The 20,876-nt window shown below is 45.4% G+C and overlaps 1 protein-coding gene across 5 annotated transcripts in view; it reads left to right on the top strand.

Moving 5' to 3' along the window:
• Positions 1-16,147: 16,147 nt before the first annotated feature.
• Positions 16,148-20,876, top strand: part of UBE2M (ubiquitin conjugating enzyme E2 M) — a 151,993-nt gene continuing 147,264 nt past the window's right edge. For 2 of the 5 annotated variants that reach the window (XR_014966489.1, XM_085616659.1), the window contains exon 1: positions 16,182-16,437. Coding sequence is in view for 4 of the 5 variants with exons in the window: in XM_085616659.1 (XP_085472785.1) it covers positions 16,197-16,437 (241 nt within the window). In the remaining variant the exon portion in view is untranslated. Of the gene's footprint in view, positions 16,438-16,560; positions 17,208-20,876 lie in introns of those variants that run through there. The other 3 variants (XM_085616660.1, XM_085616662.1, XM_085616661.1) reach the window with 3 other exon arrangements.

Here is a 20,876-nt window from a genome sequence, read left to right as displayed (position 1 = left end):
CTAATTTGCATGTAGCCTGGTTCTGAGCTGGGATGGTGCAGTGAGCTAAAAAACGGTGATGGATTAAAGCCATGATCTCTTGACTTGGTAAGAGTATTCTGCATCATTCAGAAGCTCTGTCCATCACCACCCCCTTTTTCCCAAATCGATTTTATCCACACTCAGTGTGGGAGGGTATGCTCAGACGTGAGTCCTTTGCTCATTGCACCATCAGGATTCAGGCAAGCCGGGCCGACGAAGGCTGTGATGCCAGAAACCGGTCCCCGGAAGCTTGTTTCCTTCCCAGTATAAGAATTGGCTTGGTAGTTTGGTTTGCTCTGTTCCCATCATGCACTGGGACAGGTACAGACTAATTTGCATGTAGCCTGGTTCTGAGCTGGGATGGTGCAGTGAGCTAAAAAACGGTGATGGATTAAAGCCATGATCTCTTGACTTGGTAAGAGTATTCTGCATCATTCAGAAGCTCTGTCCATCACCACCCCCTTTTTCCCAAATCGATTTTATCCACACTCAGTGTGGGAGGGTATGCTCAGACGTGAGTCCCTTGCTCATTGCACCATCAGGATTCAGGCAAGCCGGGCCGACGAAGGCTGTGATGCCAGAAACCGGTCCCCGGAAGCTTGTTTCCTTCCCAGTATAAGAATTGGCTTGGTAGTTTGGTTTGCTCTGTTCCCATCATGCACTGGGACAGGTACAGACTAATTTGCATGTAGCCTGGTTCTGAGCTGGGATGGTGCAGTGAGCTAAAAAACGGTGATGGATTAAAGCCATGATCTCTTGACTTGGTAAGAGTATTCTGCATCATTCAGAAGCTCTGTCCATCACCACCCCCTTTTTCCCAAATCGATTTTATCCACACTCAGTGTGGGAGGGTATGCTCAGACGTGAGTCCCTTGCTCATTGCACCATCAGGATTCAGGCAAGCCGGGCCGACGAAGGCTGTGATGCCAGAAACCGGTTCCCGGAAGCTTGTTTCCTCCCCAGTATAAGAATTGGCTTGGTAGTTTGGTTTGCTCTGTTCCCATCATGCACTGGGACAGGTACAGACTAATTTGCATGTAGCCTGGTTCTGAGCTGGGATGGTGCAGTGAGCTAAAAAACGGTGATGGATTAAAGCCATGATCTCTTGACTTGGTAAGAGTATTCTGCATCATTCAGAAGCTCTGTCCATTACCACCCCCTTTTTCCCAAATCGATTTTATCCACACTCAGTGTGGGAGGGTATGCTCAGACGTGAGTCCCTTGCTCATTGCACCATCAGGATTCAGGCAAGCCGGGCCGACGAAGGCTGTGATGCCAGAAACCGGTCCCCGGAAGCTTGTTTCCTTCCCAGTATAAGAATTGGCTTGGTAGTTTGGTTTGCTCTGTTCCCATCATGCACTGGGACAGGTACAGACTAATTTGCATGTAGCCTGGTTCTGAGCTGGGATGGTGCAGTGAGCTAAAAAACGGTGATGGATTAAAGCCATGATCTCTTGACTTGGTAAGAGTATTCTGCATCATTCAGAAGCTCTGTCCATCACCACCCCCTTTTTCCCAAATCGATTTTATCCACACTCAGTGTGGGAGGGTATGCTCAGACGTGAGTCCCTTGCTCATTGCACCATCAGGATTCAGGCAAGCCGGGCCGACGAAGGCTGTGATGCCAGAAACCGGTCCCCGGAAGCTTGTTTCCTTCCCAGTATAAGAATTGGCTTGGTAGTTTGGTTTGCTCTGTTCCCATCATGCACTGGGACAGGTACAGACTAATTTGCATGTAGCCTGGTTCTGAGCTGGGATGGTGCAGTGAGCTAAAAAACGGTGATGGATTAAAGCCATGATCTCTTGACTTGGTAAGAGTATTCTGCATCATTCAGAAGCTCTGTCCATCACCACCCCCTTTTTCCCAAATCGATTTTATCCACACTCAGTGTGGGAGGGTATGCTCAGACGTGAGTCCCTTGCTCATTGCACCATCAGGATTCAGGCAAGCCGGGCCGACGAAGGCTGTGATGCCAGAAACCGGTCCCCGGAAGCTTGTTTCCTCCCCAGTATAAGAATTGGCTTGGTAGTTTGGTTTGCTCTGTTCCCATCATGCACTGGGACAGGTACAGACTAATTTGCATGTAGCCTGGTTCTGAGCTGGGATGGTGCAGTGAGCTAAAAAACGGTGATGGATTAAAGCCATGATCTCTTGACTTGGTAAGAGTATTCTGCATCATTCAGAAGCTCTGTCCATCACCACCCCCTTTTTCCCAAATCGATTTTATCCACACTCAGTGTGGGAGGGTATGCTCAGACGTGAGTCCCTTGCTCATTGCACCATCAGGATTCAGGCAAGCCGGGCCGACGAAGGCTGTGATGCCAGAAACCGGTCCCCGGAAGCTTGTTTCCTTCCCAGTATAAGAATTGGCTTGGTAGTTTGGTTTGCTCTGTTCCCATCATGCACTGGGACAGGTACAGACTAATTTGCATGTAGCCTGGTTCTGAGCTGGGATGGTGCAGTGAGCTAAAAAACGGTGATGGATTAAAGCCATGATCTCTTGACTTGGTAAGAGTATTCTGCATCATTCAGAAGCTCTGTCCATCACCACCCCCTTTTTCCCATTAAGAGTATATGGTGCTGGGAGTTTGTCATTACGAACTCCACATCACCATAATGGCTACACTGAAAACTGAGAAGTTTGGTTATCAAATTTCTCAGCACATTAAACTCACACTGATGCCAGTGTGGGGTTTAATGAAAAATGCACACAAAGGGCATCTTAGAAATGCCCCCTGAAAACTAACCCACCACTAGTGTCCAGGCTGAGTGGCTGCTTTCAGCTGCCACCACCAGACATTTTTCTGGACCCCTGGGTCGGGAGGCTGCTGCTCTCTGGGGGCCTGAAACAGTGCACACCCTGGAACAAGGCGCCAAGCCTCCTCCCCCCGGATGGGCAGGGTTCACGAAGAAGAAGCTTCAAAGGCTAGCCGCCTTTGTGAGCTTTCCCAGGCCAGTTGCTGCTTTCAGCAACTGGTCCCCACTGGTTCTGAATCCACTTTGGGCAGAAGAACCGGTGGGAAAAAAAAGTGAGGAAGAGAGGTGTGCCCACCTCTGCCAACTCCACCTCTCAGGTGGGGGAGGCAAGGTGAAGCACAACTCCCAGTCCCCACCATCTTGCAGATGGGGGGACTCAGCCAACCAGGTACAGGCTCATGCCCCCCTCCCACTGGAGGGTGGCATAATAGGGGGGAGTACCCACCCCAGGGAAGGGACCCATTGGTCCCTGCCTTTTACCTACCTGTAACGCCCCTAAATCTAGAATTTAGGGGCTCCCCTAAACCTTGCTTCCTCAGACAAGAAGAAACTACAAAAAGAAGAGGGACCGAACAGCCGTGCAGCAGCTAACAAGAGGAAGAAGGCCACTGACTTGGCCCCAGCCCTACCCGCCTGTCTTCCCCTCGAACGTGCTCCTGCGAAATCCCGGTGTGTCCTGCAGCCAGCAACCTCGAAAACCCCGGAGGAGCTGCTAACCCGAGATCCAGGGACTCCTGACCTACATCAAGCTTCCAGCCAACGCCTGCGGCCTAAATCCAGAAGGTCCCCCCAACATCGACCAGGAGCTGGTAAGATCTGACCCCAAAAGGCACCCCTGCACCCGACGCCCCACGGCCTTGGGTGCTCAAACCTACGGTGCCTAACGGACCCCCAACTTACCTCTCGAAGTGGTGGTCGCAACCAGAAGACCTTCGTCCCCAAGCCTGCAGTGACTTTGCAAACAGGAGGTTCCCCATTAAAACCAACAGGGCGCCCGACGTCAAAACAGCACCCTGCCGCCCTAGTGCCCGGAGGGTCCACATTTGGTGCTACTTTGTTCCCCATTTGTCCTGAGCTAAAGTCCAGGAGCTTTGCTCCCACAACCAAGTGTCCTGCTTGCCAGCAGCCATCAGCCGGAGGCCCCGTATCCCCATTGGATAACATTTGGCCTCAGCACTCTGTACCTGGCCGCCCTAGTGCGGCTGAGGGTGTAAGTAGAGTGCATCCTTGACAATGGGGGGACCCCCGAGTCTACCCTCAGAACCTCAACTCTCACTACCAAATACTTACCTGAAAACCGATAACACTATTTTCCTCCATAGGATAACATTGACTGTTTTTCTTGGAAAAGTTTCAACGTGTGGAGTTTGAAAACCTTAAGAAATTCTTTAAAACTGCACTAACTAGCAAAAACTATTTTACTTACCTGTTTGCAGGAAATGTCCCAGAGTAGTATCCAGGTATACTACTCTGAGTAAGAAAAGTAATCTCATAAGCAGCTTACCTGCAATTTTACTGAAAAGCCCATTCAAGACTATGTACTGTATTGACAAAGTATTGCATTTCTCTGAAACCATACTGTAAGTCAAAACAAAATGCATATACAATTTCAATTCAAACTGTTTACAAACTGCATCACTAATGTAAAATATGTATTGCTTACCTGTGCCAGGCTTGCTTGGTTCTAGAAAATAAAATAACTAAAAGAATATTTCCATACAAAAACAATTGGTCTGACCTTCAGTCTTTGAATGTGTGAATTAATTTGCTGACTGAGTGTGTGCAACAAATGCTTAAAACTGTCCTCTGATACTGCCTTACTGCTCAACCACACTACCACAAATGTATATACTATATCAAAATGAGGTATAGTGGGCAGAGTGTCCAGTGATACCCCAAAGGTAGGCAGAGCTAAAAGTAGATAGCACCTTACTCTCTATTTGTGGTAGTGTGGACGAGCAGTAAGGCTGTATCAGAGGGTAGAGTTAAGCATTTGTTGTACACACTCAATCAGAAAATGATGTCACACACTCAAAGACTGAACTCAGACCAATTTTTGTTTGTATAAAAATATTGTTACGTTATTTTATTCTAAAACCAAGTCAAACCTGGCACAGGTAAGTGAAATAAATGCTTTGCAAAATATTATGAAGAGTTTTTACAAGTGAATGCAAGTTCAAATGCAGTTGTTTGAAATACAGGTAAGTCAAGGTATTGAAATTACGGTACAGATTACTTTTTTATTACTTTAAGTTACTTTTTTTTCTGTGTGATATGCCTAGATATCACACTGGGACATTTCCTAGACAAAAGGTAATTAAAATCAGTTTTGCACAATTGTAACTTTTTAGGTTTCCATACAAATTAACTTCACACTTAGAACATTTTTCAGAGAAAAACAGTCAATCGGTTACTATGAAGAGGAATTAAGTTAACGGTTACCAGGTAAGTACTCGGTCTTTGGGGTTGAGTTTCTCGGGGTAGAACAAGGGTTCTCCAGGGTCAAGGACGCACACTTGTTACACCCTCAGTGGCACTAGGGCGGCCGGGTGCAGAATGCTGAGGCCCAATGTTATCCAATGGGGGATACGGGGCCTCTGGTTGGTGGCTGCTCACAAGCAGGCCACTGGGTTGTGGGAGCAAAGCTCCTGGTGTTAGGACCAGGGCAAAGGGGGATCCTGTTTATCACAAAAAGTACACCTGCATCGGTGGCTGGGTGCAAGGTGCTGGTTTGGTGTCTGGTGCCCTGTTGATTGGAATGGGGATTCTCCGGTTTCAACAAAGACTGCAGGCTCGGGGACGAAGATCTTCTGGAGGTGACCAACGGTTGAAGAGGTAAGTTGGGAGGCCTGGGGATGCAGGGACACCGTTGGTTGGGCCACCCAAGGCTGTGGGGCTTTGGGTGCAGGGGTGTCTTTGGGCGTTGGGTTTCTCTTACCAGCTCTGGTCGCGGTCAGGTGGATCCTCCAGAAAGAGGCTGCAGGCTTCGCTGGGAGATTTAAGGCAGGTCAGAGATCACCAGATCTCGGGTAAGAATCGCCAGGGAGACCTCCTCGTGGTGTTGGGCCACTCGAACACGAGCCAGGGGCGTCGGGTGCAGAGTGATGCAGACTCGCTGATTTGGCCGGAGCTGGAGTCTGTGGGTGGACAAATCTGGTCTTCACTGTAGACAAAGTCTTTTCTTCGGAAGGTAGGGCAGGTCCTCGGGTTTCTTGCGGTTGCTGGCAGCAGGACAAACCAGAGTTTCACTTCGGCAGGTTCAAGGTGGGGACAAGCAGGTAGGGCTGGGGCTAAGACAGTGGGCGTCTCCTCTTCTTAGCTTCGGCACGGCTGTTCGGTCCTTCCTCTTCTTTTTTTTATTGGTTGTTGCTTGTCTGAGGAGGCAAGGTTCAGGGGTGCCCCTAAATACTAAATTAAGGGGCGTTACATGTAAGTAAAAGGTTGAGACTAATGGGTCCCTTCCTTGGGGTGGGTACACTCCCTATTATGCCACCATCCAATGGGAGGGGGGCATCTGCCTGGTTGGCTGGGTCCCCCACATCTGCAATATGGCTGGGACTGAGAGTTGTGCTTCACCTCGCCTACCTCACCTGAGGTGTGGGGTAGACAAAGGTGGGCACACCTCCCTTCCTCAATTGGTTTTTTCACCGGTTCTCCCACCCAAAGTGGGGGTCAGAACCGGTGTGGACCAGTTGCTGGAATCAGCAAAAGGCCTGGAGAAGCTCACAAAGGAGGCAAGCCTTTGAAGCTTCCCCTTCGTGGACCCTAGCCATCCTGGGGGAGGAGGCTTGGCACCTCGTCCCAGGATGTGTATTTTTTCAGACCCCCGAGAGCAGCAGGCTATCGACCCAAGGGGTCCAGAAACATGTCTGGTGGTGGCAGCTGGCGAGCAGCCACTCAGCCTGGACACTAGTGTTAGGTCATTTTTCAGGGGGTATCTCTAACATGCCCTCTGTGTGCATTTCTCATTAAATCCCACACTGGCATCAGTGTGGGTTTAATGTGATGAGACGTTTGATACCAAACTTCTCAGTTTTCAGTAAAGCCATTATGGTACTGTGGAGTTCGTAATTACAAATTCCCAGCACTATATACGCTTAATGGCATTACTGTACTTACAATGTCTAAGAATTGGCTTATGTAAAGCAAAAAGGGAGTGGCCCTACGTCCCAAGAGACAGGCTACCAAATATAATCAATATGAAAAAAGAATTTCTCTTGGGTAAGAAATTAGGGACACCAAAAACGCATCACAAACAACCATATATCACCCAACAGTCCACTCAGACTTCTATTAGCATTGGCAAATCGGGACCCAAAGAACATTTATAAGCACATGTACAAAAACAATTCCTAATGTTGCAAAGTTATTTTTATTTAAAATCACACAAATCAAGTAAAAATAAACATAATAAAAATCAGGATAAAGTAATAACCCAGCTTAAAAATTATATCTCAACAAATTCATACATTAGAAACCAATCATTGTAAATTAACGAGACAAAAAACAAGCGAAACATTAAAAACATTATAAATTGGTTATTTCGACTGAATCAACTGTATTAGAGTCCATTAAAAGTTCATATAGTTAGACTCAAGTGTTCCTTGAATATAACCCTGTGGTCAAATGCGTCGACGCGTTTCGGAGGCTGTAATTTATATATGAACCACCTTCCTCAGGACATCAATAATTCTAGTCTTTACTATTCATGATGCATATTCATATATCCCTATAAAAACACATAGCAAACATAAGTATACTATATACAATCAGCAAAAACATCACAAAAAAGTTAAAATCATTTATCCAAATTTATGAATTCCACCTGGACAATACATGAATAATCAATTTTGAAAATGCGATGTTACAATAGTTTTTAGGGCCCAACCGTACCGATTCATTATCTGGCACATACGAAACACACTAGTGTTCACAAACACCACTCATTCCTCCACATTGAAACAAATGAGCTCCTGGTGAAGTGCCCTGTATTATAGGGGCAGTATAGATACTTTGTATTCCCATATCATAAATGTCTTGCTCATATCTATAATAGAGTATTTAAATTGGAGGTCTTCTGAAGAATATCTCAGTAAAGATAAGGGTGACATGCAGTCTTAGTCACACTTGAGATGTCTTACTAATGTTTGAAGTAAAGACATTCACGTTACAGTTCAACACCCCAGATGTTTTAAATCGAGTATCAACTCTCTATTCAACACCCACCTTAATTGCTGATACCGGATAATGGGCTACAATCTTTATTAGTTGTGGGATCGGGTAAAAACGATAAAAATGTTCAAATACGTTGATTCTATTAAGAGAAGAGTAGATACATATATATTGAAAAATCATAATATCCGATCTAATCTGATACGCTTCTATTTGAAAGATCTTATAATCATGTACCTGCTACTAATTAAAAAGCCTTAATGCCAGAGGTTAAATGATCCTCAAGTCTTGCTAAGGGACCGATAGTGTTGTTTCCCTCCACCACAATCCAATGTTTTTGGTAGAAAACTAATGTGGAAAAATACAAGTGTTCATTTACCACTGTCTATTCGGGGAATATAAAGTATCCCACACATCGATATCTTCCAGAATTGTATTATAATCTAGTGTGAGGTCTCTTACAGACCTTTAATTAAACGAAGTTCCTCACATATGACAATCTAGTATTGATGATTTGTTTTGGAACAGAAATGATCGTATTTTTCTTGATCAACGTAGTGAGTTCCCTCTCTCTATTTCTCAACTGCTCTGTAAAAATGAGTCATTATATTGTTACTGATAACCATAGAGAGAGTTGAAAAGGACCCTAATCTCCCAAGGTTTAAATATGGTATCAAGTACACTCTGGATACTAGCAAACACCCGAATCTCAGCGGCACTTGGAACAAAACTTAACCTAAATCTGAGCCTCTATTTCAGGATTTCCCAGATACACCGATGTTCCCTCTACCTATGTTTCTTACTCATTCAGTCTCACAACTACTGAATTGCACTGTTTGTTTATTTATTTATTACCACTTCAGTTGGGAAATCTACTGCCCATGTGTCAGCAATGGCACATAATCTGAGGTTTCTTAAGGATGTTGGTTAAGCCATTTTTTGCAGTATATACTGTGCCCATGAGTCCTCCAGTTTGTTTACTTGGTTACAAAGGTAACTTGCAGCATATCATGCCGTATCCCTATGCTCGTACATTTTTAAAACTCCTGAATCACACTGTTTATTTATTTATACTTGTACGTTTTTAAATAAATACTGAATTACACTGTTTGTTTATTTAACACCCCTTCAGTTGGGAAATATATTGCCTGTATGTCAGCAATGGCACATAAGTTTTTTAAGAACGTTGGTTAAACAGTTTTTTTGCCATGTATACTGTGCCCATGAATCCTCCTGTTTACTTACTTCGATACAAAGGTATGTCGCAGCATATCGTGCCATATCCCCGTGCTACGCAATAGGAAGACGGCATCCCCCTGTTTGCTCCCGTTTAAATAGCCGTTTAATTGGATGCACTCGGTATGGGTTCTGTGCGTCATCGGGCTGCGTTCCAGGCAGTCTTAGTTGGAAATTTAAAGCGACAATATTGGAAGGACTTCTATGTGAGTGCCACTAGTGTTCTGAACTGCTGTGTTACAGGAAATAGAGCAGACATTGCATATACTGTATGTGTCAATCATATGTAAACATAAATAGCTTTTGAAATAAAATAAAAAAACTTATCTTTATAAGAAAAAGGATATTTGATGTATTGATGTATTTGATGTATTTATCATCTTTAATAGATGTTCACATATATTTCGTGCACAGTAATGCACATTGATATTCAACAGAGCAAGCTACTATACTAAGGTAATCGTATTCCTCCTGAGGCACAGCCGGGAGACTTGTATTTGTATTCACTCGTTTGCTTTTAAAACTGAAAAATTTTAATTTTATCTGCACTTTCCCCCTGCTCTCTACACACGATTGCTGTGTGCAGGCACCTGTCCCTGCGGTAAAACGAGCGCTGGGAAGGCTACAATTACACCTTTTGGAAACCCCATTCTCCCCGCCCGGAGCAGGACACGCCCACTCCGAGGCCACGCCCCCTAGCAGAGCGTATATAAAGCGCGCTGAGGCGATAGTGCGCCGGTAATCGTATTCCTCCTGAGGCACAGCCGGGAGACTTGTATTTGTATTCACTCGTTTGCTTTTAAAACTGAAAAATTTTAATTTTATCTGCACTTTCCCCCTGCTTCCTACACACGATTGCTGTGTGCAGGCACCTGTCCCTGCGGTAAAACGAGCGCTGGGAAGGCTACAATTACACCTTTTGGAAACCCCATTCTCCCCACCCGGAGCAGGACACGCCCACTCCGAGGCCACGTCCCCTAGCAGAGCGTATATAAAGCGCGCTGAGGCGATAGTGCGCCGGTAATCGTATTCCTCCTGAGGCACAGCCGGGAGACTTGTATTTGTATTCACTCGTTTGCTTTTAAAACTGAAAATTTTTAATTTTATCTGCACTTTCCCCCTGCTTCCTACACACGATTGCTGTGTGCAGGCACCTGTCCCTGCGGTAAAACGAGCGCTGGGAAGGCTACAATTACACCTTTTGGAAACCCCATTCTCCCCGCCCGGAGCAGGACACGCCCACTCCGAGGCCACGCCCTCTTAGGAATCTCAGACTACAAGAATGTGCATGAATAGGAAGCGCAGCGGACGAGCGCAGCGGGCGCGACGATTGCGCACCAAAGGTGCGCATAAGGCAAGCTCGTCTGCGCTCGTCCGTGCCGAGTCCGGGCCTTGGGCCACCCCCCTTGCCCCCCAGCCGTCAGCACAAAGATGCTATACGCTAGCAACCCTTTACAAGTTAAGGCCTCCTGTTAACTCATGCCCTCGGCACTCCCTCCAAGCCATGGACCTTCCTTCAACCTGTCCTATCTGTTCTGCGCCTCTCAAACCTAACTCGCGCACAACAGCCACACAGGAATTCCAAATGCTCCTACTAAACTGCCGCTCGCTGCCTAAGCATAGCACCGAAATGGCCTTATTGATAGAAGAGCACACCCCGGATATATTGTTCCTTACGGAAACCTGGCTTACCAGTGAGTCCAACCCGGCGATAGTAGAGGCCCTCCCCACCGGCTATCAAATAATACGGCAAGACCGGCCAAAAGGGAGAGGAGGAGGCCTTGCTATCATCCATAAGGAGCAATATCATTGTCGAATCTCTCCTGAGACCATCTCGGACTGCGAGAGCATGGGTTTTAACATCAACCTCTCTCCTAACATCTGCTTCTCAGGCACCTTTATTTATCGCCCGCCCGGCCTCCCGAAGCAGTTTCTTCTAACTCTGCCATCGAATGTGGTCAGCAGAGTCAGCACCTCCTCTAGCTTTACCGTGTTGGGTGACTTGAATCTACATTTTGACTCCCCCTCGGACCTTTCAGCTGCTATCCTATCAGATGATCTAGCAGCTCTACAACTCACTCAACGTGTCTCCTCCCCCACCCACGAAAAAGGCCATCTACTGGATCCTATTTTTTCAAATTGTTCTGAGATCACAGTGGACCCAAGCATTACCCTACCCTGGACTGACCACTTTTTAATCCCCTTTAAATGGACCACACCTAAATTCTCTCCTCCGGCTCTCACCACCAAACTCAGGCGAGCCTGGACGCGCCTTGAGGTTGATAAGTGGTGCACTAAACTGGCTAGCTCACAACCAGAAATTCAGGATGATCCCGCCCTAGCAAACCAGGCATATACCAACTGGATCTCCTACACTCTTGACTCTACTCTCCCAATGAGCAAGACTGTACTGAAGCAGCCTCAAAAAACCGCCCCTTGGTACACCCAGTCTCTCAGAGAAAAAAAGCGTCTCTGTAGAAGGGCGGAAAGACGCTGGCGCTTAGACAAATCGGCGGATAACAAAACCCGGTACCGTGAAACCATCAACGAGTACAAAACTCAAATAAAAGCAGCTCAGTCGACGTATTTCGCCGAAAAAATCCTGAATGCTAGATCTAAACCCAAAGAGATCTTCCAGATCATTAAAAAGCTAACGAACCCATCCCCTGTGGTGCATGTCGAGAAATCTGTCACCCAATGTAATGACATTGCCGAATTTTTCTATCAGAAAATTAACAAAATTTATTCAACTTTTTCTCCCCCAAACACCGACCTGTCTACTCAACCTAATAACCTCCCTAGCCTGCCACATTCCCCCACCCCTTACAGCTTAACTCACTTTCCCCCACTAGACCTCTCCACTTTAGAATCACTAGCCCTCAGTGTCAAATCAGGTTCTCCGGCCGACCCTGCCCCTCCTGACATCCTAATGGCAGCATCCCATACCATCCTGCCCATCATCAGAGAGGTATTAAACTCTTCCATCTCCTCTGGCACCGTTCCACCCGTATGGAAGCAGGCCATGGTTAGGTCACTGATCAAGAAACCCAATCTGGACCCGTCTGATCTGGCTAACTACCGCCCTATTTCTCTGCACCCTTGGTTGAGCAAGGTTTTGGAGAAATATGTGAACCAACAGTTAGTGAACTATCTAGAGGACCACCACAAACTGGATCCCACTCAGACGGGTTTCAGACCTAAGAACGGGACAGAGACCGCCCTCCTCATGGTCGTAGAGGAAGCGAGAAAAATCTTGGATCAGGGAGGATCAGTGGCAGTGATCCTCCTTGATCTAAGCGCGGCCTTCGACACAGTGTGTCATGACACCCTACTAAGCCGCCTGTCCTGTGTGGGGATCAAGGATAAAGCTTGGGCATGGTTTGAATCCTTTCTGGGGAACAGATCTTTCAGGGTTTTTGATGGCGATTCAGTTTCCTCCAGTAGACCTCTAAATTGTGCAGTTCCTCAGGGCTCCTCTCTGAGCCCTGCTCTATTCAACCTATATATGAGACCACTGGCCAGTGTTGTCCGCCCATTTGGAGTTAAAATCATCTCATATGCGGACGACACGCAGCTGGTGGTCTCACTGGCGCAGGAGGCAGCTCAAACTGCGCCAGGCGGGCTCAGAGAATGCCTGGAGGAGGTGAGGAGCTGGATGTCGTCATCATCCCTGAAATTGAACGGAGAAAAAACTGAGCTGATGCACCTAGGACCTTCAGAGCCGGCACTTCCCCCTTCCCTATGGTCCCCATGCCTAGGACCGCCTCCAACCCCAAAAAACACCATCAAAAGTCTTGGGGTATGGCTGGACAGCTCACTATCTTTCAATGTCCAAGCCACAAAACTGTCAGCCACATGTTTTGGCATTCTGAGAGTGCTAAATAAAATCTTCCCCCTCCTCCCCCTGGAAGCCAAACAGGCTGCCATTCAAGGGCTCGTTCACTCGCGTCTTGATTTTAACAACGCACTTTATCTGGGGGCACCAGAATACACCCTTCGGAGGCTGCAAACTGTACAGAACAGCGCAGCTCGCCTTCTACTTAAAATCCCGCACAGACACTCAGTGAGGACCGGACTGACTAGCCTCCATTGGTTACCGGTCCGGCAGAGAGTTCTGTTTAAGGCGCTATGTATAGCCCATCAAGCCTTCTGGGACATGGGACCTATTATTACCCGTGATCTGATCACTCATTACATCCCAAATCGTAGTCTTCGTTCCAGCCAGAGTCTCTTAGCAGTAGTCCCAAGAATAAAAAGATCTAGAACCGGCGGAAGGACGTTCATGTACAACGCAGCTAAGGCCTGGAATGCTCTACCACTTCATCTTAGAGCCACCCAGAACCGTACTATGTTTCGCAAGCAATTGAAGACCCACCTTTTCACATCTGCCTGCTAAACCGTTGTCTTTTTTTTTTTTTTCCCCTTCCCTGCTCTCTGTAGGTCACGGTTATCCTAGCGCTTGGACGCCTTCGGAGAACAACTGCGCTCTATAAATCCCCAAGTTTACAAGTTTAATGCATGTATGCTCATGCTTATGTATAGAAAGTCTTCTTACCGTGAACCACAAATAAGTGGTGTGGGGGGTCTTGGCCGGGACAAGTCCCCTCCTTTTCGGTACCCAAGGAGATCAACGGCAAATAGAATCTAAAACTACAACAGATGTTCAGTACTACATATCATTCCCAGTATTCTTTCAAGTGCTCTATTGTCCGATAAGTGTCATCCAATCCTCTTTGGAGTTTAATCCAGTTCTGACCGTATCGAACACAGAGATATACCATTGTTCGCGGTTTTTACGTTTTAACGTGAGGTCGCCACCCCTCTTGGTCCCTTTAATTTTTTTCTATAATGAACCATTTAAAATCTGTGCATGTATGACCAACTTTTATAAAATGGTCTAATGATGCATTCTCCTTTTTATTTTTTATGGCTGATTTGTGTTCTAAAAGCCGAATTCGCAACTCTCTGGATGTTTCACAGACATACCCCTTTCCACATGGGCATAGGAGTAAGTAAACCAAATTACTACTCCTACAATTGTTTAGATCTTTAGAAACAAGGGAGTGTTTGTTGTGTGTAACATTTTTGCCCACTATGCATTGATCGCAAATGGTGCAACTGCTACATTTGTAATTGCCTGTTGCTTTGGTTCCTCCTAGCGTGCGTTGTCCAATTTCTGAGGTATCACGGTATGCGTGGACCAGTTCTTTCCTCAAGTTGTTGTTACGTTTGAATGCAAACAGTGGTCTATCTAGGGTAGTCTGTTCATTATCATTGAGAATACTCCAATGAGAGTTGATGATGTTTTTTATTTTGTTACTAATACACTAGAACTGGCTCACAAATACTATTTTCTGCCAATATTTTCTTTCTTTCTGTTTTTTAGTGTTACATAACAAACTATTGCGGTCGTAAAAACGAGCACGTTTAAAGGAGTGTGTTATTATTTTTTGGGGATAACCTCTTTCTTTTAATTTAATTTTTAGATCTTCAGAGTGTTTGTAAAATTCATCCAATGATGAGCAGTTCCTTCCAAGACAAAGGAACTGTCCGAAAAGGATGTTGTCTTTCTCCTCATGCTCATGGCTCATGCACCTGTACCCTTACCACTGGTATAGTGCACCCAGCTAGAGGGCTTATAGAGCCAGCTCTGTTCTGCAGTGAGTCTTGGTCTGATGACCTTGAAAAATAAAATTTACACATATTGTTTCAAATACTGTTTCCCTTTAATTTATTTGTAATGCTGGGTGATGTTCGAAAGTCTGTTACAGACATTTTGCAAGGGTATGTTGTGTTTCAGTTTCAGGCAACATCCATAAAAAGCGTTTTTTACATCAAAATAGGACCTGACATATGAGAAATGGGAGGGTGCCACGGAGATTATTTGCAGCAATATTAATGAGCTGCTGCTGTGTTACAATATTGAAAACACTATCCCTGACTCCACAACATGCCTCATAATTCCACTCTGCACAAATATACACCACACCATCCCACACAGTTCCACACATCACACCGATCCACAATTCAACCCCACACAATTTGCCACACAACATAATTACCATAATTCAACTCCACATAATTACTCTCTACTCCATACCACATAAATACACTGCACATACATCCAGTCTATGCCACGTAGCAACACTCCACATAAATACATTCCACACCATGCCACAAAATACCACTCCACATAATTTTCACTCAACACCACACACTTCCATGCCACACAATACAACTCTACAAATTTCCATTCCACACCACTTAATTCAACAACAAACCACATAATTCAACTCAACAACACATTTACACGCCACATAATCCAATCCACACAACATTTCACATCATGCCACTAAAATTCAACAGCACACCACATAAGTAAACTCCACTGCATACCACTACACAACACAAAATACCATTGTACTTCATTACACTCCATGACACACAATCCCACGCCACATAATTCTAGTACACTTAATACCACATAATTACGATCCACATAATTCCACAGCACACCTTGCCACATTATACCACTACACAAGTCCACTCCACACAATTCCACCACACACAATTCCAATCCAACCCACATATTAACACTAACACCACATACTTTCACTCCACTCAAAACAGAAAACACATAGGTGAAATACCTTGTCATTTAGAAAGTCAATAGCTCTAACTTTCATAAATGCAAGACCTATTGCGTTGCAAACGCTTGCTATTATAGGAGTGCTACCATATTTATATTTGCTGTTTGGTTCGAAAAAACATTTAGGCTAATTTATTTGTGGTCAATTTGAGGGTACATTCAATTAAACCTATCATTTTGGTTCAACAAGTCCCCTAGATATATACTTGATGAAACAGATAACGTTAAAAAAAACTTTAAAATTCAATACCATCCCAAAACTGCCAAAAACGACAGAAATGTCTCCTTGTGAGGAGGGCGGCGGCCCTTGGGGCGGGGCTTCGTGCCACGAAGCACCTGAGAGGTACTTTTGTCTCCGCCATGGCACCAATCACCCTCCTCCAAAACCAGAGAAAAGGCTTCCCGAGGATGGTGCCGATGTCCAGGGGTGTTTCCATGCCCCTTCATGGACGCCGGGAGTTCAAATCCTCTGAAACCCCCCAATTTACCGTAGTTTCCTGCTCGTTTTCTCTGCCACTGTGTGATATCGACTCCTCACCGGGTGACCGTGTGAAGGGAGCCAATATCGTGTGGCACTCTGTGGCAACGTGCGAGTTGGAAGGTAGGTATGCTATCCCGTACTCAGACAACAGCTTGGGCGATGAACGGCTTTCCAAGATGGCTGCTTACTTTGTCCTTTAACAAGTGGGAGTGTTATCTTCTTTGTCTGTCTTCTGTTTTAACTATCTTTGTGAGTTGTAGTTCGAAAGGTCTGGCGGCTAGAGTCTTCTTTCTATTGCAATGTCTACTGATGTGTCACTAACGTTCCCGAGAAATCCCGGACACTGATGTAACCGAGTTTTATTTCTACGTATCCCGGTGTTTCGAGGGTGAAGCCCAGGCTTGGCACTGGTGTTACCTAATGTTGTTGGAGTTGTTCGTGGTTTGAATGATAGTTTCCGGAGCCACCCGAGTGCCCCTGAATGTTGTTGGGGCCTAGCCCCGCAAACGTTTCTGGAGTTCCGGTCTCACGCAGCGCCTTCTGGTCTCGCGGCATTTGTCTAGTCCTGAAGCAGTGAGCTACCCTTGTCTGAGTACTATAGAGCTCTAGTGAGAAGTCACGCGAGCCGGCGGCTTCAGGCAGGACGGAACCTTCGGTAGGACTTTAAGAGAAAGAAGCTCAGTGCGTGGGATACCAACAGTACCTCAGGGTCCCAGTTTCCTGGGCCGCCAGGCCCACAAACCCCCTCCTTAGCCCGGCATCCGGGCACCTTAGCGACAAGATGATCAAACTCTTCTCCCTCAAACAGCAAAAGAAGGAGGAAGAATCTGCGGGGGGCACCAAGGGAAGCAGCAAGAAGGCATCCGCCGCCCAGCTTCGCATTCAGAAAGGTGAGCCCCCACTACACTGTCTGCTTATCCATTAAAGTGCAGAGGCCCATGACCCCACCAAACAAGAGCTAAGCCGTCCAACACAGAGCCCCCTCTAATACATTGCTGACCCTCAGCTTGAGCCTGGACATGTTACCTCCCTCTGTTGGTCGAGATCTAAACCGCACTCGCCTTCACAAAGCACGCATTTCCCCCATTCAGTTTAAAGTCCATTATTCTCTCGACCGCCATAGACCTCAGGCTCGCGCCCTGGTCAGCCCTAACGGGGACCCTCTCAAGAGCACGACTGCTGTTAAAACATTCCCCACCATTAGCTCCTGGAGCAGAACCCTTTTAATAAACAGTCCCTCTCCAGAAGATATACCTCATCACCGAATAACCAAGTCTCCATAAAATAGACAGTTCCCCAACTTGCCTTCTCGCCCCTAGGGTTGACACTTCAAACCTCGTTTGGGGTTCTGCCAGTTTTAGTCTTTGCATTTATTGCGGCCCTTACCCCAACCCTACCAATACGACATAGCACTTTGTAACATTAATGCGTTTGTATGACACTGTTGAGTATTCTGGTTTAACACGTTTTACTTGGTTCTAGGTTTTTGATAGTTTAATCTGGCAAAGTACACGCTCTTGTGTATTAAACATAATATAGTTATATCTGACTATTCAAAACTTAATTAAAAAGAAAAAGTTCCTGAAAATATTTTATCAGAAGGTTAATAGATGCGCGCACTTTGGTAAACTGTAATTTGCAATGCAGACTTTATACTAATTGATACTATCACACATTCTTCACTCGAGGCTTCTCGAGGCCAGTAGATCTACGTCCCCGCATTTGCCTTCTAACATGAGGTGTGTGTATATATATATATATATATATATATATATATATATATATATATATATTCACTGAAAAAACCATAGGTTTCGAAACATACATGTTATAGTTAGCTGTACATTTCACTCGTAAAAAACCAATGAAATTCCCCCGTTATAGTTAGTGCAGGCAACTATAACTCACGCGACCGCAATCCTCTGCTGATGCTAATACTGTATTTAGACACTTATTTGCCCCTGTCTTCTTCCATTAAATTTTAGCTATACATATATTACAAATATTTTTTTTCCATAAAGAGACATATGTCATCAGCAGAAGATTGCGGTCGCGTGAGTTATAGTTGCCTGCACTAACTATAACGGGGGAATTTCATTGGTTTTTTACGAGTGAAATGTACAGCTAACTATAACATGTATGAAACCTATGGTTTTTTCAGTGAATTTGCAAGGTTTTTTAAATGCTAATTCCTAACTATAACGTGTGTGAAACCTATGGTTTTTTCAGTGAATTTGTACGTTTTTTAAAATGCTAAGTTACTTTACGCCATTCGTGGCGTGCGCGCCCAGTTAACGCAGTTCGTTCCGTGCGCGCACAGTGAGCACGCGGTGCGCTTCGCGCACCGCGCGCCCACTTTACGCAGTTAGTGCCGTGCACGCACGGTGGTCACGCGGTGCGCTGCGCGCACCGCGTGCCCACGTTATGCGGGATGAGCCATGTACGCACGATGCGCTTCGCGCACCGTGCGCACATGGGGGACATATTATGTGCATCTTTGTGAAATGTATTTTTTGTTAATTTCATAGTTGTGATAGGCCATGCACAAATGGTGCCCTGCACACGGGGTGGGGAGAATGTGGATAATTTTTTTTAAAAAAAATTTTTTTACCGTACGCGTACGGTAAGCGTAATCGGCGAATTTCCGAAAACAAAAATTTTTTTTTTTGGGGCTTGGGGGTTGTTTGGGGACCCCTATATCAATCCTGGGTGGTTAGGATCTCAAGAAACTGCCTCTTTACACATTTTTGGGCTTCGTTTTTGCTGCCCAACTCAGAGAGCGAGAGAGAAAATGGCGGCCGCCGCTTCCTGGTTTCGACCGATTCGAATGTTTACTAAGATCTAACAGCCAATCAGAATCGCGCTCGCGCACACCACCGTACGCGTACGGTAAGCGCACCGTAAGCTGGCTCAGATATATATATTGGTTTAAAGGCTATTTTCTCAGAATCTACTGAACAGATTTACACCAAACCTACAAAAGGCACTTCCTTGACCTGAGGACTACCTCTCTGCCAAATTTCAAGTAATTCTGTTCAGCCGTTCGGGCTGTAGCTGTGTCTAAAGGTCCTATGGAAAAATGCATGGGAAAAACGCGTTTTGGGACCCCCCTTTTATCTCAGCCCCCGCTTGACGAATCCCCCCGAGACTTTCAGGGTAGGAGCGGAGCGTAGCGCCCCACCTATTTTGAAAAATTTGCGAGGATTCGTCGACCGGCGCCAAAGTTATTCAAAATAGAATGTTGCGGATTTCCTATGGTCCTAACTATAACTACCTACTGGGGACCGCCAGTAGGTAATATATATATATATATATATATATATCTCTTCTCATTTCTCACTCTCGATTGGGAATAACTTCCTCTTTGCGAATCGCATACAAACCTTTTTTGAGGTGTTGGGATTTGATCGATGAGGCTGTTGCATCCTTTTCGAATCACAAATAGAAGGAGTATTGATTTTTCATGTCCCCTGCTATTTGTGATTTGGAAAGGGTTGTAAAAGTACATTTGTAAATAGTAAAAGGGTATTTAGTGTTCGCAGTACCTGTGACTTAGTGAATCTGCGGCTTTGTGACCGTAAAAATATCTTTACACAACAAAGACTACTTAGTCCTGCAGTACATTTTGAGGGTCTCTTGTCACTTGCCTGCTGAAAAACCAGAAAGAGAATGATTGACGAACTGCTGCTTCTCTTAGGGGGAATACTCTACCCTGACTTGTTCTGTAGAGGTAAAAGTAGAAGTTGGTTGAGGAGTACTACTTTATCTTTGTCTCCCTTTAGGGAAGTTTTCTGATATTCGTAGTAACTACTATCCCTTCTAAAGCTCTAGAATGAAGAAGGAAGGGAGCCTGCTGTGTGTTTCTTTTCACCTTCCTGAACAGTAAAAGAGCTTAAAGGAGTAGGGAAGTGCAATTCATATTAATAAGACTGAAGAAACGTGTATAGCTCACCATTTTTAAAAGTGAAGGAAGTTTAGGTGCACGCAATAGTTTAGGAAATCCATTTTGACTCATTTTCTTGAGCTGTGCATATTTTAGGACGATGTGGGCTTGAGTGGTACAGTCGACTAGTGTACCTCGGAAACGTTGCTACACATTTTGCCAGGCTTATATTGTATATCTATTTAGTATCCTTGTGTTTTATTATTCTACCATGGTGTAGTGTATACCTATTTAGTCTTGGTTGCCTTTTCCCTATTTGTTCGTGCTTGCGTCAGCGATATAGAATTGTAGCATGTCATACGTATGGGTTCTGTTGTCTCCAGTTCTAGAGTGTGGGTGATTCCCTGCACTGGAGCTGGAGAGGAGAGGTCGTGTTCCCTGGCACTCGATTGTTCCTATATATGTAATATTTACTTAATAAATATTTATTCTACTCATTCACCCTGCCTCCGATCCTCCCTACAATTGGCGACGAGGATGGGATCCTGTAGAACATTTGGATAGCGGAGATTTGGAAGGATCCACGCTTCTACATTGGCGAGAGTGTGGCGGATATTTGGAAAGTCACACACTGATGTTACGGACAGATTGAGAGTCGCTGTCGGAAGTGGCCAAA

This window comes from Triturus cristatus, chromosome 7 (assembly GCF_964204655.1).
Source record: "Triturus cristatus chromosome 7, aTriCri1.1, whole genome shotgun sequence".
Classification (NCBI taxonomy): domain Eukaryota; kingdom Metazoa; phylum Chordata; class Amphibia; order Caudata; family Salamandridae; genus Triturus; species Triturus cristatus.
Note: the sequence above shows the minus strand (reverse complement) of the source record. Positions and strands in the feature narration are given on the sequence as shown.